Source organism: Schistocerca gregaria, chromosome 5 (genome assembly GCF_023897955.1).
Source record: "Schistocerca gregaria isolate iqSchGreg1 chromosome 5, iqSchGreg1.2, whole genome shotgun sequence".
Taxonomy (NCBI): Eukaryota; Metazoa; Arthropoda; class Insecta; order Orthoptera; family Acrididae; genus Schistocerca; species Schistocerca gregaria.
Genome location: NC_064924.1, coordinates 352616573 through 352637716, shown reverse-complemented (window position 1 = coordinate 352637716; position 21144 = coordinate 352616573). Strand labels below are relative to the sequence as shown.

The 21144-nt window shown below is 39.1% G+C and overlaps 1 protein-coding gene across 1 annotated transcript in view; it reads right to left on the bottom strand.

Annotated features, from left to right (window-relative positions):
* Window positions 1-21144, bottom strand: part of LOC126273341 (dynein axonemal heavy chain 10) — a 1458287-nt gene that overhangs the window by 1432145 nt on the left and 4998 nt on the right. Inside the window, exons 3-14 of the mRNA XM_049976887.1 lie at window positions 14360-14654; window positions 13933-14000; window positions 13723-13736; window positions 13494-13598; window positions 6403-6604; window positions 6034-6090; window positions 5651-5777; window positions 5506-5586; window positions 5210-5218; window positions 5054-5127; window positions 4156-4298; window positions 457-653 (exon numbers count right to left, since the gene is read on the bottom strand). Coding sequence (XP_049832844.1) covers window positions 457-653; window positions 4156-4298; window positions 5054-5127; window positions 5210-5218; window positions 5506-5586; window positions 5651-5777; window positions 6034-6090; window positions 6403-6604; window positions 13494-13598; window positions 13723-13736; window positions 13933-14000; window positions 14360-14654 — 1372 coding nt within the window. The remainder of the gene's footprint in view (window positions 1-456; window positions 654-4155; window positions 4299-5053; window positions 5128-5209; window positions 5219-5505; window positions 5587-5650; window positions 5778-6033; window positions 6091-6402; window positions 6605-13493; window positions 13599-13722; window positions 13737-13932; window positions 14001-14359; window positions 14655-21144) is intronic.

Genomic DNA, 21144 nt, shown 5'->3' with positions numbered 1-21144 from the left:
CAGTTAATCCACGACAGGCAAAAATCTAGAAGGTTCGTTTTATGGGAAATAAATAGGAATCGGATGATCAATAACTAAAATAGAGACAGCTTGGTGAGTCAGTCTGCTACTCCCTGGACTAAATGTATTATGAGTCTCAAGACTGACTGACTACTAAATGTTAATATTTACAACTGGTTCTGCTGTCAGTGACCAGCATACGAATTGGCAGAGTTAATCCAGGGTCTCAGATTCAGAAGCACTCAGTCCTTGACAGAGAACTAACATGTACATGGTTTTTCTGAAGTTTATCACTTTTGATTTATCAAATTATTCAGGCTTGGCAAACTTGTGTATAATAGGTAGGGCTGTTACAGATCCTACTGACACTTAAGTTCCTAGAATATCAGTGTTTCAATCCAAGTACAAGATCATCAGGTGTGATGTGCTGAGGGAATTTAGGCAATACCTTTAGACCATGAGATATGCCCATAACTTCTAAACTCATATCCTGATACACTAAGTTTGTATACGCAGGCAGTAGCATAAACCTTAAAAAACCTACTGCTCCTATTACTTTTGGTTTGGAGACAATAAACTGCAGGACTCCAGGAATTAAAGATGGATTAATGGAGCTGGAAGAAGGGACACATAATAGGCCCCTATCTACTGGGCTATTGTAAATTTATCAGAAGTGCATAAAAAACAACTAGCAAATAGTATTAAAATGAGTGCATATGTCATATCACAATGGAATAGGACTACAGGAAGTCAAGTACATGATTTATTGTAACTAAAGAAAATTAAAATATTAATAACACTGAAAACATCTCAGACCAAACAGTAAGACTTATTTTAAAAATAAACAAAAGTATGTCCCACCCAAGTATGTGCGCAAATGTTCTCACATTCACATGAGAAAGTACAAGAGCACTATAAAGAGCTACAAAAACTGTAAATAACTACAAATCCTACTTGAAGGAAACAAATAGAAATTGGAAGAAAAAGAAGAACAAAGAAAAAATAAAATTTGGTATATTTTATCAAACAAAAGAAACATTGCACAGCATGTCAAAATTATGAAAAGTATAGACTGCTACTCATCATACAGCAGAGATGATGAGACATAGATATGTACAATAAAAAGACTGTCAAACAACTAAGCTTTCAGCCAGCCAAGAAGGCCTTCATCTGAATTAGACAACACACACACACACACACACACACACACACACACACACACACAATTGCAACTCACACGCACATGACCACAGTCTCTGGCTGCCAAGGCCCGACTGCGAGCAGCAGCATCATAGGAGAAGCAAACTGGGTGGTGCGGGTAAGGAGGAGGATGGGGTTGGTCTAGGGGTGTGGGTGCAGTGGTGGAACAGAAGGCTGTGTAGTGCTGGAGTGGGAACAAGGAAGGGATAGGTGAGTGCAGGATCCAAATGGCACAGGCTGTGAACCAGTCATTAAAATAAAGAATGTTGTGTTGGGGAATGTGCTTAGCAACTACACTCCTGGAAATTGAAATAAGAACACCATGTATTCATTGTCCCAGGAAGGGGAAACTTTATTGACACATTCCTGGGGTCAGATACATCACATGATCACACTGACAGAACCACAGGCACATAGACACAGGCAACAGAGCATGCACAATGTCGGCACTAGTACAGTGTATATCCACCTTTCGCAGCAATGCAGGCTGCTATTCTCCCATGGAGACAATCGTAGAGATGCTGGATGTAGTCCTGTGGAACGGCTTGCCATGCCATTTCCATATGGCGCCTCAGTTGGACCAGCGTTCGTGCTGGACGTGCAGACCGCGTGAGACGACGCTTCATCCAGTCCCAAACATGCTCAATGGGGGACAGATCCGGAGATCTTGCTGGCCAGGGTAGTTGACTTACACCTTCTAGAGCACGTTGGGTGGCACGGGATACACGCGGACGTGCATTGTCCTGTTGGAACAGCAAGTTCCCTTGCCGGTCTAGGAATGGTAGAACGATGGTTTCGATGACGGTTTGGATGTACCGGGCACTATTCAGTGTCCCCTCGACGATCACCCGAGGTGTATGGACAGTGTAGGAGATCGGTCCCCACACCATGATCCCGGGTGTTGGCCCTGTGTGCCTCGGTCGTATGCAGTCCTGATTGTGGCGCTCACCTGCACGGCGCCAAACACGCATACGACCATCATTGGCACCAAGGCAGAAGCGACTCTCATCGCTGAAGACGACACGTCTCATTTCGTCCCTCCATTCACACCTGTTGTGACACCACTGGAGGCGGGCTGCACGATGTTGGGGCATGAGCGGAAGACGGCCTAACGGTGTGCGGGACCGTAGCCCAGCTTCATGGAGATGGTTGCGAATGGTCCTCGCCGATACCCCAGGAGCAACAGTGTCCCTAATTTGGTGGGAAGTGGCGGTGCCGTCCCCTACGGCACTGCGTAGGATCCTACGGTCTTGGCGTGCATCCGTGCGTCGCTGCGGTCCGGTCCCAGGTCGACGGGCACGTGCACCTTCCGCCGACCCCTGGCGACAACATCGATGTACTGTGGAGACCTCACGCCCCACGTGTTGAGCAATTCGGCGGTACGTCCACCCGGCCTCCCGCATGCCCACTATACGCCCTCGCTCAAAGTCCGTCATTGCACATACGGTTCACGTCCACACTGTCGCGGCATGCTACCAGTGTAGACTGCGATGGAGCTCCGTATGCCACGGCAAACTGGCTGACACTGACGGCGGCGGTGCACAAATGCTGCACATCTAGTGCCATTCGACGGCCAACACCGCGGTTCCTGGTGTGTCTGCTGTGCCATGTGTGTGATCATTGCTTGTACAGCCCTCTCGCAGTGTCTGGAGCAAGTGTGGTGGGTCTGACACACCGGTGTCAATGTGTTCTTTTTTCCATTTCCAGGAGTGTAAATGGGCCAGGTGTTTTTTGGCCACAGTTTGTCAGTGGCTATTTAATTTAGTACATATTTTGTAGCTGTGAACATGACTGCATTTAATATATGGGAAGTATGAATAATCAGTCACAATTTTTTCATGTCTTATTAAATTTAATAAAACATTAAAACATTTTAACTAAAGCCATTTTTATTTATACTTCCGACCATTTAAAGACAGTTGAAGATAACAGGTATGTCAACAGCAAAATAAATAAATAGAAGAGTATAAATGGCCTCAAATACCTTTGTTATCTAAGTATAGTGTTCAAAACAAAGTTTGATACTTGTCTGAAATGGAAAGTTTTTAATCATACTGCATTAACAACTTTTACTCATGGCTGTAAGACAAGGGACTTTAAGAAAAAAGCCATTCAAAAACTGAAGATTGCTCAGTATGCAAAGGAGCAATGAATATTTGGAACTACTAACAGATACAGGAAATAAGCAAACTGACTGGGGAACAGACTGTGAAGAAGACATATCTATGAGTGTAATGAATATGAAGTGGAGTAATTGCTACATGTAGCCAGAGAAATGGATGATAAATGAACCAAGGAGTTCTTTGCTGTTGTCCAGGAGGTATGAAAAGACCAAGATGATGATTTAACAGAAAGATTACACACAAAAACAAGCATAACCAGCATGGGAGCTGGGTCAGGGTGGCTACTCAGACTCAAAAAACTAAATAAATAAATCAGTTCCCATGTATGGATAGGGACAATGTCATAGGAAGCTCCTGAGAAATTAACAATGAGCAGGGGAGCGGGAGTTCAGCACTTCACAATAACAATATTTCTTTCATCTTGGCTGTAGTTTAACATCAAAGTAAACCTCAGTCATTTATGAGAAGTAATATTCAAATAATAAACACACTATGAAGTATTAAGTATTTTAAAATTTGTGATTTCTAAAGCTCAATAAAATTAAATTTCAATGTTCGATTAAAAACAGAGAATTCCCTGAGATTTTTCTGATTTTTCCATGTAAAATGTAATTCCCTGAGAATTCCAGGTTTTCCAAAAGAACTGTCAACCATATGGGTAGGAAACATTAGAAAAAACATTAGAAAAACATTAGAAAAAAACATTAGAAAAAATGCAGGTTCAATATGAATGCATGTTAAGGAAGATTAAAAAGAGATGGGTAACTTTTAGAGGCGGCTTTCATCCAGCAGTGTATGCCAAATAGCTGATGGTTGTAAGTGTTGGCATCACAGATCAAGAAAATTTGGATTAACAACACTTGTGTAAAGGAATATGCAAATTACAATATCATGTTGTGGAAGTTTCATATCACAATTTAAATCAGAGGAAGCTTTACATGTCAAAAGGAAGTATAGCAGTTTATTTATAATGTACTATAGTGAACCCCAAACTTAGCATTTTCTCATGCTTAGTATTTCATGACCTGTCAAAGAAGCAATGAACCTCAGAGAGACAAAGAGGCACAGACTGATAAGTCTAGCAGAACAACTATGCTGAAAAAAGCATCAAGTAGACAAAACTTGGAAGATGAAGACCTAGGCACTATCCTCTCTCTTATTTTCTTCTTCTAAGCACAGGAACATTTCATACCTGAATGTCTGCCTTTTCTTTGTATGAAACAATGAGAAATCGGGGATGGAAGAACAACAATACAAAATGGTCAGATTACTACTCGTCACATAGAGGTGGCACTGAGTGTCAGACAGTCACACTGAAAACAGATTGCTAGATAGTATGAGCTTTCAGACTAAGTCCTTCATCAGATGAACACAAAACATGCACACACAATCATGCAATTCATACACACAATGGCCACTGTCATCTCCAGGTGTTAAGGACCAACTGTAGTGCATGGGGATAACAGTGGTCGTACATGTGAAAGTTGCATGTGTGAATATGTGCACATGATGAAGGATTTAGTCTGACAGCTGATAATATCTACCAGTCTTCTTTTTGTGCTTGCCTGCAATACACATATATGGGATATTTTGTTGTTTCAGTCTTTTCTTACATGTGGTGTATTTACATTACTCTACAGCTTATAGGTTCTTTGTTTTTCTAATATGAAAAACCTAAAAAATAAATCATAAGATATAAATAAAACAATCAATTCATAAGTGCAAATTACCTTTACAAGTACATATTCTACTGGAGGTCCTGGCTCTGTATCTGCTACACCACCATCACCTAGAGTCTCCACCACTAAAAATAATCAATTACAACAAAACTTCAGTGCCTTAAAAATAATTAAATAATCACATGCTGCTAGAGTTTAGGAAGTTACACTTAGTATCTATTAATCACAAAATAATATAATGTTAACACACAAAAGCAAACATTCAGAATACGCAAGGCATTCCACCGCATATATCTTGCATGATGCCTTGTGGCTCAATCTACAGTTTGTCTGTGATTACTTGGAAAGGTAGTTGGTGTTATTCAAGAGGTGACAAAACACATAATTCAAAGATTCATGGCATATCTTGTAAAACACATTCAGTGATACTGCAACATGGAAGCATTAATATACATCACAGCTGAATTTAATTTGGTAGGCAAACATGAATTTGTGCTAATTACACAACAGTACTTTACTGGTACACATCAAGAAAAGCTGTTCACAAAGTAAATATCGTAATATATGGTACCATGTTAAGTAATCTGATACCAAAGATTCACAGTATTCATTCAGCAACGTAATGTTTTACACCATTCTTTATAGTACAAAGTTCTGGCACAACAATCTTCTTCACTAACGCTAAAGCAGCCTTCATTAGAGGATACCATCCATTTATTTTCAGTTTTAAGTCTAGCACTGATAGCACAGCAAACAATGAAAGCTTATCAATGATCTGAAAGATTCAGATGATTATGCTTGTATTCCAGGCAATAACTAAAATATGTATTACAGATAACTAAAACTGTACATAGATGGTGATTTGCATTCATGCACAGAAGAGTTCTTTCAATACACAGCAGCTATGGACACGGGGCTGTTTAGAAAGTATCCTTCTGCAGAAGGAGGTGTAATTTTCAGTTGCTATGGCAGAAGGATGCCACCGATTTTTGAGTCTTACTCCAAGGTTGCAAGGTATATGAATCAGGTACCAGTACAGGGCTGTTTAGGAAGTATTCTTCTGCAGAAGGAGGTGTAATTATCAGTTGCTATGGGAGAAGGATGCCACAGATTTTTGAGTCTTACTTCAAGGTTGCAAGGTATATGAGTTCTGGATTGTCATTTACACAAATTTCATAAAATGAATAATAAGGATGTAAATGTCTGAGATGAGTTTTATCGGTTGCTACTAACTGGATAATTCCTCTGGTTTGACATACGCACCGCAAGGCACAAAAATATTACATACCTACACATGCTGTAGTTTACTTCCTATGATGCCTAATGTAGGAATAATAGCTAAGTATACTTTTATATATCTTGCTGAATTTTGGTATGCTTTCCTACTGATTAGCAGAAACCAGGTCGGTTAACTTTTCTGTAGTAGAAATATTTATTTCCTTTTTGTGACTGCTCAAGTATTGTGGTTGTGTTGATACAGAACTCTGTTGTAAGCAAAAGTCAATATATGAATAATTCTGAAGAAATGGTTTAGAGCAACACAATTGAGAAAACATTTCAGCTGTCAGAGTAGGAGAAAATGTGATGCTGAGGTAAAGAAATCTGCAATGATGAAGAAATAAACATCGTTTTTCTGATCAGCAAAGGAAGAAAGTTGAAGGTCAGAATAAATAATTAATGGCAATCATGAAATTTTATCCAAGTACTTACATATTTCAAGTGAGTGAACACCATTCTGTCTCAGTTCCATAACAGGACTAAGTAAACATTTCAATGCAAACTACTACTAGGGAAGCCAGCAGTATGGTATTTGGGGTATGTTGGAAAAGTAATTAACCAACAACACTGCAAGTGATATGGCAATGCTATGCTGTTCTACTTGTGTAGACCGGTTTTTCCATTCCTTTGAGAAGCTCAGTCCGATTTTCAGCTCCGTACAGCTATCACGTGATTTTTGTTGTTTGTTAAAAAATAGACCAGTGGAATTTAGAGTAATGTTATGCCATCAAGTTTTGTGTTGAACTTGGGGAATTTGTGAGTGTCACCCATGGAGACCTTCAACTTCAAAAACTGACAAAACCATTGAATGAGTGCATGCTCTCATGAGATCAGACTGACATTTAACAATAAGGATGATGTGATACCTGTTAAAAAGCAATTTTTGACCCAAGTTTTGCACATGCCAGAGGTTTGTGCCAAAATGGTGTTGAAAAACCTCAAAACTCAGCAGAAGGACAACCAAAGAAACATGTACTTTGATTTTCTTGAGAGGACTGGCAATGACCATGAATGGTTCAGTTGTGTGATTACAGGGATGAATCCTAGATTTTGAAGTACAATCCTGAGGCAAAGTGAGGAGTGTGACACAGACATCTTCTCGACCGAAAAAAGCTTGAATGAGCGAATCCAAGATCAAAACATTGCTGATTTTCTCTCTTGACAGTAGAGGTATTTTGCATGAAGAATTTGTTGCTCCAGGACAAACTGTTGACCAAGTGTTTTACAAAAATGTCCTTGAAAAGTTCAGGAAACGGGTGAATCGAGTGAGACCAGACATTACAGACAAGTGGATGCTGCATCATGAAAACACTCCATGTCACACAGCCACTAACATCAGGACATTTTTGACTTCAAAAGGCATTTCTGTCGTTCCACAGCCTCCCTATTCACATTATCTAAGATCCTGTCACTTTTTTCTTCTCCCAAAATTGAAAAATGTCTTAAAAGAAAGTCATTTTGGACACTCTGAAACATTCAAAATAATGTGACCAACATATTAAAGTCACTACCATTTGAAGAAGAGAACTACTTTGAATCAAACAATATTCTTGTTTGGGAAAAAATAAAAACTTTTGTAATTAAACAATGAATCTCATTACTTTTCTCATACACTTTGTATCATCTGCACCAGAGGCAGAGGTACGATGAACCCCATTTTGCTCATTGCTAAGATGCTATTCCAATATTGGAGTGCATCGGCAATAATGAAGCAAGTTTACAAGGGGAACAGCAATGGGCTGAGGCATGAGTTGGAATTTGGCACAACTGACGGAAATGTACTAGGGTAGTCCATGCAGTTGTGGTAGGTGCAGTGTCAGTGTGGTGTAACACTAGTGCATCTGCCTAGCAAGTGGGAAATCTGGCTTTGAATCTCAACATCAGTACAAATTTTGATTCATTGCTCTGACCTGCATCATTACCACAGTGCTGAATTAGCTTAAGCTGACTGCAGTTGGGTGATAAAAAACAATGCTGTCTCGGAGAAGGTTCCCACCTGCTAATTTATGAGACAATCACACAGGAAAGACAAAATCAAATCATCAGCATGATGAATCAATTAGCAAAGTTACAGTTGTGGTGCAAAGTATATGCTTGTATGTACACTGGCAGAAAAAAAATCACAGCACCAAAAACTAATTAACACAGAGTAATGATACTTCTGGAATTGAATAGGAATGTTGAAATGGATAAATAATTGCTTCCATAACTGGAAAAATTGATTGGAAAGAACAGTTGCGAAAATTTTGAAGGTAATTTAAGAACCTGTGCACAATCTTGGGTGAACTTTAACTGATACCAATATCAACAGTCCTTGAATATCATTACATTCAAGGTCAATAAACATAATTTGCATTACATACTACTGCTTCCAGTAGTGTGCGGTACCAAATAATCACCACAACCATTGAAACTGTCAATCTGCCAATTGTCACAAAGCACAATATTTTTAGTATAAGTAAACCAAGATCAATAGGTGCCAAGCAAGTCTTTAGCTTCACATTAATTCAATTGTGTTTAGTCTTGAGTGTGACAATGTAGAGGCAGGAATGCTCCTCCAGATACGGCTTTAATTATGCTTGTCTGCACCGAGCCTCTTGCTGCAGGATCTCAGCAGCAAGTGGAATGATGAACGAATATGAATTGAACTTATAACCATGTGAATAAATATCCCTTTTCTAATAACTTTATACTTTTAATGAACTGTTAATATACACATTTTTAACAATGCTGGTACGACAGATCCAAGCATACATTTGTATACTACCCCTTCTCGAAACCAAAGGAGTGAAGATACATGAATTAATAAATTGAAGAACGTATTTCCTACTTCGTTTTGTACAGATATTTGACACTGTATTAAAACATTATCCTTGCCAAAAACAATTTGTTAATTTACTTTTGGTGGTGTCTCTGGTTTATACCTCATTCAGTTTACAAATAGCTTATATATAAGAAAAGAAAAGAAAGAAAAAATAATATGATTAAATACAGAATACATTCGTTTAGGTAACATATATCATTGATTAACACTGCAAGATCACAGGTTAATGTATGCACAAGATCAACCATTGCAAATGTGAAACTGACATATTAATAACTGGTGTTACCTCCAGAATGTTGAATGTAAGCATACAAATGTGCATGAATTGTGTTGTACATGTGGCAGTCGTCAGTTTGTAGGGTGGAGTCAAATGCCTGTTGCACTTAGCAGTCAATACAGGGACAGTTGTTAATGCTGATTGTGTATGATGCTTGAGCTGTGACCCGTATGTGCTCGGTTGGACACAGATCAAGGCAAAATGTTGACACTCTGAGTCACAATATTGGTAGGTGGACAAGTGTTATCCTGTTGGAAAACACCCCCTGGAATGCTGTTCATGAATGGCAGCACAACTGGACACACCACAAGACTGACATACAAATTGGCAGTTGGGGCGTTGCATAACCACAAGTGTGCTCCTACAGTCATGCACCAAACCATAACTCCAGATGTAGGTCCAGTGTGTCTAGCATGTAGACAGTTGGTTGCAGGCCCTCCACTGGCCTCCTTCTAACCAACACATGTCCACCACTGGCACCAAGGCAGAACCAGCTTTCATTAGAAAACACAACAGACCTCCACCCTGCCCCCAAATAAGCTCTTGCTTGACACTACTGAAGTTGCTAATGGCAGTGGTTTTGGGTCAGTAGAATGCTTGCTACAGGCGTCTGGCTTGGGGCTGTCCTTGAAGTAACCAATTTGTAACAGTTCCCTGTGTCACCGTGGTGCCGGCTGCTGCTAAAATTGTTGCTGCAGATGCAGCACCAGATTAATACATCTAACATTATAGTCTTTCCTCTCAGTAGTGCCACGTGGCCATCCAGAGCCCAGTCTTCTTGTTGCCATTCATTCCCACGACCACCACTGCAAGCAAAAAGGTACAGTGGCTACATTCCTGCCAAGTCTTTCTGCAATATTGCAGAAGGAACATCCATCTTCTCAGAGCTCTATTATATGATCTCATTCAAACTTAGTGAGGTGTTGATAATGGCATCTGTCACCTTAAATGCATTCTTGACTAACATCAACTCCTCATGTCCAGTCTGAAAGGTAACTAACATCCACAACTGTTATAGTGTGTATTTAAAGTAAACCTGATTTGCATCGTCATACTAGCATCACTCTTGTGCAACTGAGACAAAATCTGAACAGATATTTGTTTCAGATGTAGAAACAGGCCTACCAACTTTCATTTATATCACACAACTCCTTGATGCTGCATTTTTTTTCCGTTGGTATATTTGTATATGCTGCAAACTCTTTTTGGATACTCACTCTGAGACATTTAAATATAATTAATTGTATGAATATCAACAGCTCAGATGGGAACCCAGTTCTAAGCAAAGAAGGGAAAGCAGAAAGGTGGAGGGAGTATATAGAGGGTCTATACAAGGGCAATGTACTTGAGGACAATATTATGGAAATGGAAGAGGATGTAGATGAAGATGAAATGGGAGATACGATACTGCGTGAAGAGTTTGACAGAGCACTGAAAGACCTGAGTTGAAACAAGGCCCTGGGAGTAGACAACATTCCATTAGAACTACTAACGGCCTTGGGAGAGCCAGTCCTGATAAAACTCTACCATCTGGTGAGCAAGATGTATGAGACAGGCGAAATACCCTCAGACTTCAAGAAGAATATAATAATTCCAATCCCAAAGAAAGCAGGTGCTGACAGATGTGAAAATTACCAATCAGTTTAATAAGTCATGGATGCAAAATACTAACGCGTATTTTCTACAGACGAATGGAAAAACTGGTAGAAGCTGACCTCAGGGAAGATCAGTTTGGATTCCGTAGAAATATTGGAACACATGAGGCAATACTGACCCTATGAATTATCTTAGAAGGTAGATTAAGGAAAGGCAAACCTATGTTTCTAGCATTTGTAGAATTAGAGAAAGCTTTTGACAATGTTGACTGGAATACTCTCTTTCAAATTCTGAAGGTGGCAGGGGTAAAATACAGGGAGCAAAAGGCATTATTAGTTGATGTTCTCCCAATTAAGAACTCACACGCAGAACTTTTGTTTCATGTTCGGAAAATTAATCATTAATTTGGTGAGTGTTGCCCAGAGACGGTTCAGTCACAATTCCACATTGTATAATTTTCGATTACAGCTTAGATATCTGCAAATAATTTCAGGATGGTATTCCAGTAGTGTGCGGTCATCTGTTGACTGTCAGAGTCATAGTTGATTACAACAACCATATCCCATCTACACTATACTCTGCAAACCATTGTGAAGGGCATGGCAGACAGTATGCCCCATTGCACCATAATAATGGCTTTTTCCTGTTCCATTCACATATGGAGCTCAGGAAGAATGATTGCTTAAATGAATCTGTGATGCTGTAATTAGTCATTCATCACTTAAAAGTTGATTCTAGAATCTTTCTAATTACGTTTTTATGGGCTAGCTTGTGCCTATCTTCAAGTGTCTGCCAGTTCAGTTCTTTCAAGATCTCCGTGACACTCCCAGGGGTCAGAGAAACTTGTGCTCCCCTTCTTTGTACCCATTTAATATATACTGTCAGTCCTATTTGATACGGGTTCCAAACACTTGAACAATATTCTAGAATGTGTCACAGGAGTGTTTTGTATGTAGTCTCCTTTATAGACTCGTTGTATTCCCTAGTGTTCTATCAATGAACAGTAGTGTGCCATCTGCTTTGCCTATAACTGAGCATATGTTATGCCCCTACAAATTGTTACACCCATGTATTTGTGTGAATTGACTCTTTCCAGTTGTGACTCATTGATGTTATAATCACAGGATACCACTTTTTTGTTTTATAAAGTGTCTAGTTTTACATTTCTGAACATTTACATTAAGTTGCCAATATTTGCACCACTATGATATCTTATCAAGATCTGACTGAAAAATTGTGCAATTTCTTCAAGACTATAACTCAGTAAGATATCTGCACGTCTTCCAAACACCTGAGGTTACTGTTAATTTTGCCGACAATGACTTTAATATACAATATGAATGGCAAGGGTTCCACCATATTTCCCTTGGACACACCCAAAGTTACTTCTATATCTGTCAGTAATTAACCATCCAAGATAACTTGCTATGTCCTCCACACCAAAATATCCTAAATCCATTCACAAATTTCACTTGATACCCCATAGTATCGTTCTTTTGGTAATAAGCATAAACGAGGTACTGAGCAAATGATTTTCAGAAACTGAGAAATGCTGCATCTGCCTACCTGCCTTGACCCATGATTTTCAGTATGTCACCCAAGAAAAGTGCACATTGGGTTTCACGTGATAGATGTTTTCGGAATCTATCATGGTTGTCATGGAGAAAGTCATCCTTTTTGAGACACCTTATTATGTTTGAGCTGAGAATATGTTCTCTGATTCTACAACAAATGAATATCAAGGATACTGGATGGTAGTTCCGTGAATCATTTTTACTACCCTTCCTTGCTTTCTTCCAACTACTGGGCATAGTTTTGTATTTGCTGGTCTGCTGCACAATATAGTTAAAAGATCAACTTCACAGTTCATAATCTGTTAAGGATTGCTTTGGGCTCTGGAGCTTTGTTCAGTGTTAGTGACTTAAGCTGTTTCTCAATGCCACTTACAGTAATAATCTATTTCACTCTTCTTTTCAGTCGCAAGTATTAAATCACACCAATGCTACTGGGTTTTAAATCCCACCAATGCTCCTGGGTTTTCCTCTGTAAAGAAATATTCAAATATTAAGTTAAACATCTCTGCCTTTGCTTTGCTAACCTCAATTTCAGTTCCTATCTCATTTGGTGTGACTGGGCACTATATTTGGTGCCACTATCAGTCTTTACACACATTGTTCCACTGACTTTTTGGCAACCTGGCAGATATTTAATTCCATTACAGCGTTTATTTAAACTACAGGTCAGTACGTCATAACTTACACTGTTTTGTCACTATGAAACAGAGTCAGTCACACATTTAAAATGCTACACTGAAATAACATGTAGTTGTCCTTGCAGTAGAAGACAACAGTGGCTCTGTGTGTATGTGTGTGTGTGAGTGAGTGAGAGAGAGAGAGAGAGAGAGAGAGAGAGAGAGAGAGAGAGAGAGAGAGAGAGAGAGAGGGGGGGGGGGGGAGGGAGAGAGGGAGGGAGGAAGAGAATGAGTGAATGGTGGTTGAGAGCGCAAGTTGGAAAACATTTGGTCTTCAAATAAGGTCTTTATCTGAAACCTTGACAGTTTATGACCATTTATTTGCCTGTTGCTAAGTGCCTCTTCTACTTGGTAACCAGTGACATACTCTCTACACAGAATAATACTTGTTACTTTGCATTTTAGAACCATCTGGAGCTTGCAGTTTACTTACTGCTAAATGTGAAATTGTTTTGGGTCAAGTGGAAGTTGAATAGCTGATAAAACATATCAACTCAAGATTCAAGTCCTAGATGGGAAAATAGAGATCATAATTTATAACAATTTTGCACAGGAATTTTACTGAAATTCGAATACCTTTGATGTGCAGGACTTATTGTGAATATGCTTTACTTTCCTCACTTATTAAATAATAATCATTCACTTGCACATCTTTAGACATACAGTTATGAGAATGAGATAAATTCAGAAAGAGATATAAATACTAGCAGGGATTCAATGACACACAAACTAAAATGGGCCCAGCACTCAGAGTAGATATCGTAGATTGAGTCTTCAAAAAAATTTCAGGTCAACAATATTTAAACAAGCAGTGACTTCTTACAATTTGTTGAAACAAGAATGACTTGAGCATGCCAACACAAACACAAATTAGAAAATCATGTTTTGTTTGTAGCTGTCAGAGATTTAAAAAGTGTTTCAGCATAAGAAAGGGATGCAGAAAGAAGATAAAAAATAAAGTGTAATGTGGACAAGCTGTTAGAGGAAAGAGAAAATCACTTCAAACACTTAATCATGAATGTTAATTCCAACCCTTTTCCACACTTCAGTTTTGATGCTGATTTACTACATCCTATCTTAAATGCATGCATTTCTTATAAATTACTTTTCTTTTAAGCATGTATTACATACGTGTAGATGGACTTGCACGGCGTTTGTGAGTGCGAGAAACTTTTGATGTTGTACTGGTAGCTGATGATTTCACCCTAGATTCGGTTGCACTGGCTGTCATTTCGGATGGCTGAATATGAAGTTCCTCTGTTTGAGGTACATCTTCTGTAGGTTGAGTGCCATTTTCAGGTTCCTCACTTGTACCCTGAGCTTGATCTTGCAAATCAGTACCACCTGGAATGGCTTCCACTGTTTCTGCACCTTCCTCTCCTTTTTCTGTTGTCTTTTGTTCCTCCTCAGCTTGGACCTGGTCTGCCTGCAACATAAAAGATGCTCATTGTTACTGATGTAGTACTTATTCTTCTGGAAGATAAATGGTCCCAACTATCTCGTGAAATGTAAAGACTCACATGAATCTATTAGCCTAAAACAGTATTCACAAAAATAACTCCAATCAATAATCACACTAGATGAAAAGTGAGACATGGTTTGTAAGTGGTATATGCTTGCACTTGAGAAAGTGGATGCTCAGAATATTGTGTTTGACAATATACATAAGCTGTCAAGAAGCATAAGGCACCCTCTTTGATAAGTTCTACATTGCTCCTTTAGACAGTCCTGCACAAAGCGAGATATGCAAATTTTGCCCTCTCATAAAGATAAGTTACTTAAATTGTAAAAAGTTAGTTTAGTACATATTGTCTATACCTTAATTGTCTTATTCTTACTAAGTTATTAATTTACCATGAGTGAAAAATGCCTGACTTTACAGAGAATTGTTAGTTCTGGGTTATGGTGTGATAGATGCTGTATTTTTTTCCACTGGGCTGATTGTTGTGCCATGGGAAATGGGAAAGTAAATGACACTATTGAGTGGTTTTTTTAGGATAGGAAGACAGTGGAACAGGAGCGATAAATTGGTGCCTTTCAGACTGCATTAGAAGAGGGTAGGAAAGATATGCAAGGTTCAGGAAGGAAAAGGGTATAGTGAGCTGGGAAGGGGCAACAGGTAATAGAAAGGACAGGTATAGGACTTCATCTAACAGCTTTGAAGTGAATGTGAAAAATAAGTTTGACTCCTTGCTTCAGTCAGGAATGGATGAGGCTCAGGGATATGAAGGTGCAGCTAGAACACAACAAACTTTGAGCAATTAACTGAAAAGTAAGTGTGGCACATCCAGAGATTGCAGTACCACTTCAAAGTCAGTAATGCAAATCGATACTACAGACATTAGTAAGGTCTCATTGCAATCCACGGGAACATATGAGAAATGCTCTGAAACACCATGCCTTCCTTTCAGCACTGCCAAATTCGAGAACTCAGCGACAGCAGTCAACATCTTTGTCTAGGACCAACAAGTAGTTATAAGTTTGTGATGAAATGTGCACTAGCAAAGGTTGCATTTTGTACTGGAAGAGAAAAGTTTTTAATTAGTGCACCAAGTGATGCTTTGCTAGTCAATGACAGTTGTAAATTATTCAGTGTTCTTGTGGCAAACAAGTGTCTCAAAGTTAAATAAATCTTTTATTCACTAACATAATAAAGTTTACTAATATTTCATGTGTCCTAGTTTGATGAGCTTCACAGTTGTCAAAGAACCACAGTTGAGGCAGGACAAAGGTAGTTTCATCTGGTCACAACAATAACAGGGCATGAAAGAGAAGCAGGAATTCAGAATGGTGTGAAATAGGGTTGTGGCCTTCTGGGAGTTTCCGGCGACTAGAGGAAGCAATGTGGTGTTGGTGTGCAAGACTCACATGTCCCCTTCATCATTGGACTTAGTTGGAGGTGCTTTGCCAATTTTCTCCTCAGAATAGTGGGCTACAACAATTTGCCCAACTTCTTCTCTGAAGATATTATGCTGTTTAGAGGAATTTTCCCTACTCTTAAAATGATTGCGTGTACACAGGATATCTTTAAATCAACCCTACTATATTTCACTTCCACAAACAGAACACCACATAACAGTTTCACATCAGTGAATCATATTTCATAAATCCAATGATTCCTGGCCCGTCAGAAACTATTGATTACTTTTACAATAAATACAGTTCCAAAAATATCTCAAGGTTCTCACAAGTCCACCATCCGCAACTCTAGAGAGTCAGTAAGTAAGTAAAAGTAAGTGTCTTTTCTTTCCTTTAACACAATTCAACTGTTCACAATAATGAATGATGTAGCACCATCATGGAGTAAGGCGTGCTTGCTCCTAGTGCAGGTCATGTAACTTCTGTGACAAGCGAGGCAACCACTTGCCCACACCGATCTACCATTCACCTAGTGGCATTCTCTTGACACATGTCCACCCAGTACACAAAGAAAACTGGCACAAGGTAGACACTCTCCTGTTTCTCACACACGTACATAAAATATCGGGTGTTCGAGACGGTGGAAAGCAGAGGGTCTCTAGATTTTGCATCGAAATTCTTGAGGCACTACATAACCCTCCCCTTGGCTCGAACACTTGACCAGCTTTAGCCAGCACGGTGGGTTCTGTTCTGGAGGGCTTACCGCCTGCCCCACCCCCAGTGCTGCCTATTCCTGTTATTGTGTTGCAGATAGTTCGATTCATACCACAGCAGAGATCGCTGCCAGCAGAGCGCTGTCTGGGGTTCCTGCCTCCACCCCCACCCCTCGATGGCCATCACCAGTGCAGCCCCTGCTGACCTCGACACCACACCCCTGATGCCACCTGTGTTGCTGGGCCCTGTGCAGCAATAATATTTGATGCCCCCACTGACGTCTCTGGTGCCAACTGTTGAGCTCAACAAGGACGTCGCTATGGAGGCACTATCCCATCCTGCCCTATGACCTCTCAAGAGAGTGGGGATGGCACACCAACCCACCTCCTCACCACTTCTGCCCTTAATCACCAGTGCCTACCCGTCACATGCTGCGTCAGTCACCATCACTGGGCAATGACATGGATGTCAGCTCTGTCATTGGTGTTTTTTGTGACTCATAATCTTTGTGCCTAGTGAAATCATTGCCTTTTTTCCCACACTACCAGTTCTTTTCAGTACCAGAGGATTCTTTTCTGTATCATGCATTTTTTCTATACCATGTATTTTTCTGTGCCTAGTATTTGTATTTTTATGTACGTATGTGGTTTTACCATTCAGTAGCAGAGGATTCTTTTCTGTACCATGCATTTTTTCTATACCATGTATGTTTCTGTGCCTAGTATTTTTATGTACGTATGTGGTTTTCCCACCCCCTAGAAAGAGGTGATGTATCTTCACTCTTGACGATTTCAGAGACCGCACAGCTATATGGTTCACAGAGGCCCACTTATAGAGACCACCTGGGTCTGCCCCCTGGTGCACTCTAGTGAGCTGCCAAAACAAAAGTATTATTTAAGCAATCACAAATGAGTGCTCAGTGTATTCTGTAACCTGTATTACTGTTATGCAGTCAATATGTTCAGTGCTACGGACAACCTGTACTTCACTGCATCTTACATGTTTCTCTATAAAGTACCATGATCCATAAATTGTGTTTGTTCTTGCTATAGCACAAATGCATCGAATAAAGTCTCGCAATCAAATCAAATGCATCAATTGAAGAAGCACTCATTACATCGACAACTACTGAGGGCATTGCCAGCAAGGAAACCACAGCGTAGACCAGCTAGGTGGCTGATTTAAGCCCAAGCAGCCATAAGATCACCATGTTCTGATTTAACCAATGTTATCCTGGATGCACAGGTATATTTACAGACTCTGCCAGATAATAAAGCAGACTGTTCTTGCAGTTGTGCAAGTCGAATATCTCTGCACGTACAATTTCTAGAGTGAGATTATACTTCAGCATCTATGGACTGGTGTACATATTCAGCCAAGTGAAATAAATATTGCGAAGATTTCCATCACTATCAGTTGATACTGATAGTGATGGAAACCCTCTGTTACAACCACTGGGCTGTATTAAGTTTAACCTGCATCCACATTAAATTAGTTTGAACTTAGGCAAGTGTTATAAGTAACTGTTGCCTTACAAATTTCAATGTCCACTAGCAATTAGCAATGTAATTAGGCTTAGCCACACAACTATTGTCACAACATATGGGTGTAAAACAATAATGGAAATTACTGGACAGAACAATATATAAAATATTGGAAAAACTATCACTCACCTGCACTAGACTGTATTGTGGTGCATGGACACACTTAACAAAAAACAGTGTTCACTTTCTTTCAAGCTCTGACTCTTTTTTTCTAGTGGAAAATACACTCATTCACACATACAATCGCATGGAAACCCACACACACAAACTACTGCAGTAACACCATTGTTTAGCTAGGCAAGTTCCCTTCCCTTATTCTACATATGATGCAAAATGCACAAAGTTTGGAGTACAGAATGACACACTTCCTTAGGAATGAGGTTAAAACTTAGCAATAATATGTAGTATGATCAGCAAGGCAAATGTGTTAAGGTAGTGTTTATCTGGTAGGAGTGACTGTGCTCCTTACAGACTCTCAGAACAGATGTTACAATATCACCAACATTACTACCCTCATACATAAAATAACATTATGACTATAGTTGCAAGCTTGAAATAGACAAGGGTCCTAGTTAGGAGAAATCTAAACATAACAATCAAAAAATAAGAAACAAACTGAATATGCTTTTCAAAAATAGGTAGACAAGATATAATTTTTTAGCTGACAATTATTTATTAGCTATAATATGTACTTCACAAACAGTTTCATATACAGTATAACCCCATTTTAATGTTCCCGGAGTTAATGTTTTCCATCACTTATGACATTTTTTATCACTCCCGTCAAATTTCCTAGGTCCACAAAGTTAATTCGCATCAAATTTTGCATCAACATATTTATAATTTTCCTGTGGTTTATGCTTTATGGAAAAATGTTTGTGAAGAAAAAATCGATGTAAAATGATGCTGGCATGATGTTGGCTGTTAAATAATGTTTACAAACATTAAGTGACTAAGTTTCTTGAGAGCAGGGTGCCCTGCTAAGTGGAAATGAACCAGTGCATATGTAAAAGTTGGCACAATTCGTGCTCTATCTCCTGCCATTGCCAAGCTCTACTTGGTGTGGTGCCTGATGGGAGTGACTAGGTCGTTTGAATAAGGATATCATGATCAATCGCAACTACTTCCAAACTGTGTCTACTGTGCATGCACAGTTTCGTAATTGTTGTGATCATTGTGACACCTTTGTTGAACCATATTTAGTGTGTTTCACCATTTGTCCACTTGCAGCACTAGTTGACATCCTCATTCACTTTGTGTTGCTCAAATGTTTTTTATTTAAACAGTGACAATTACGTATTTTTTCATACTGAGCAAAATGTGTTTCGAGAATTTATTCTCATTGTCAAGCGTAGTAATTATGTATGTATTTTTTGTGATGTTACACAAACAACCAATGTGAGTGATAGTTTGTGGGTACTTGGTTTCCTACATAACTGAGGAGGCACAGAACCGGATAGCCTCAAAAAGATACTACAGTGTAAGGGATGCAGAATACCACATACACAAAATACTTAATTGTAATAGTAGCACTTCACAACGAGAAAACATTCTCAAAATACCTCATGCTGAACACGAAAAAATATGTAGCTGGTGCAATGTTTCATTGTTTAAATAATGAATGACAGCTGCACACTTTCCAGAAACATCGATTATGATGTATGAAATTGAGACTAATATTTCTACCTCCCAGACAATTATCATTTCCAGTTACATCAGCGAATTTTATTAGATAATACATCTTAACTGGATAATAAACAAGTCCATGACAAGTATATTGAAGCCTATTGTGAACATATATCATACATAAAGTATGAAAATGCAAGGGGATAGCCTACACATCACTTTTACAGCTTGAAATGTTATTTCCCACATTTTACATTTTCCTACTTTTTACATCATTCTTTTTAAGTCCCTTGAAAAGTGTACAAGCAGGGTTTCACTGTACACTCATGTTCAGAAAAAACAGAGCATCTTGAATGACTAGAGATAGGACGTTCATTTTCACAGGACATGTACCTTAGTATGTTCTGCAGAAGTGATTAGCATTTGAACCATGTCAGCCCACAGTTTCAAGGCCAACATTAATAGATTAGATTAGGTTAATACTTGTTCCATAGATCATGAATACGACACTTCGTAATGATGTGGAACGTGTCAGGTTAATGAAAGATGTCTGTACAAGATATTACATTACACAAAATATTGTATGACACTAATGCTTAAGTTAGTTTTTTTCCCCCTCCCTTAATTTATATCTAAAAATTCAGCCAATGAGTAGAAGGAGTTGTCATCTAGAAATTCTTTTAATTTATTTTTAAATGTTCGTTGACTATCTGCCAGGCTTTTGATGCTGTTTGGTAGGTGACCAAAGACTTTTGTGGCAGCATAATTTACCCCCTTCTGTGCCAAAGTCAGATTTAACCCTGCATAGTGAAGATCATCCTTTCTCCTGGTGTTATAGCTATGCACACTGCTATTACTTTTGAACTGGGCTGGATTATTAACAACAAATTTCATAAGTGAATATATATACTGTGAGGTTACTGTGAGGATCCCTAGATCCTTAAACAGATGTCTGCAGGATGACCGTGGGTATGCTCCAGCAATTATTCTGATTACACGTTTTTGAGCAATGAATACTTTTCTACTCAACGATGAATTACCCCAGAATATGATACCATACGAAAGCAGTGAATGAAAGTAGGCATAGTAAGCTAATTTACTGAGATTCTTATCACCAAAATTTGCAATAACCCTAATAGCATACGTAGCCGAACTCAGATGTTTCAGCAGACC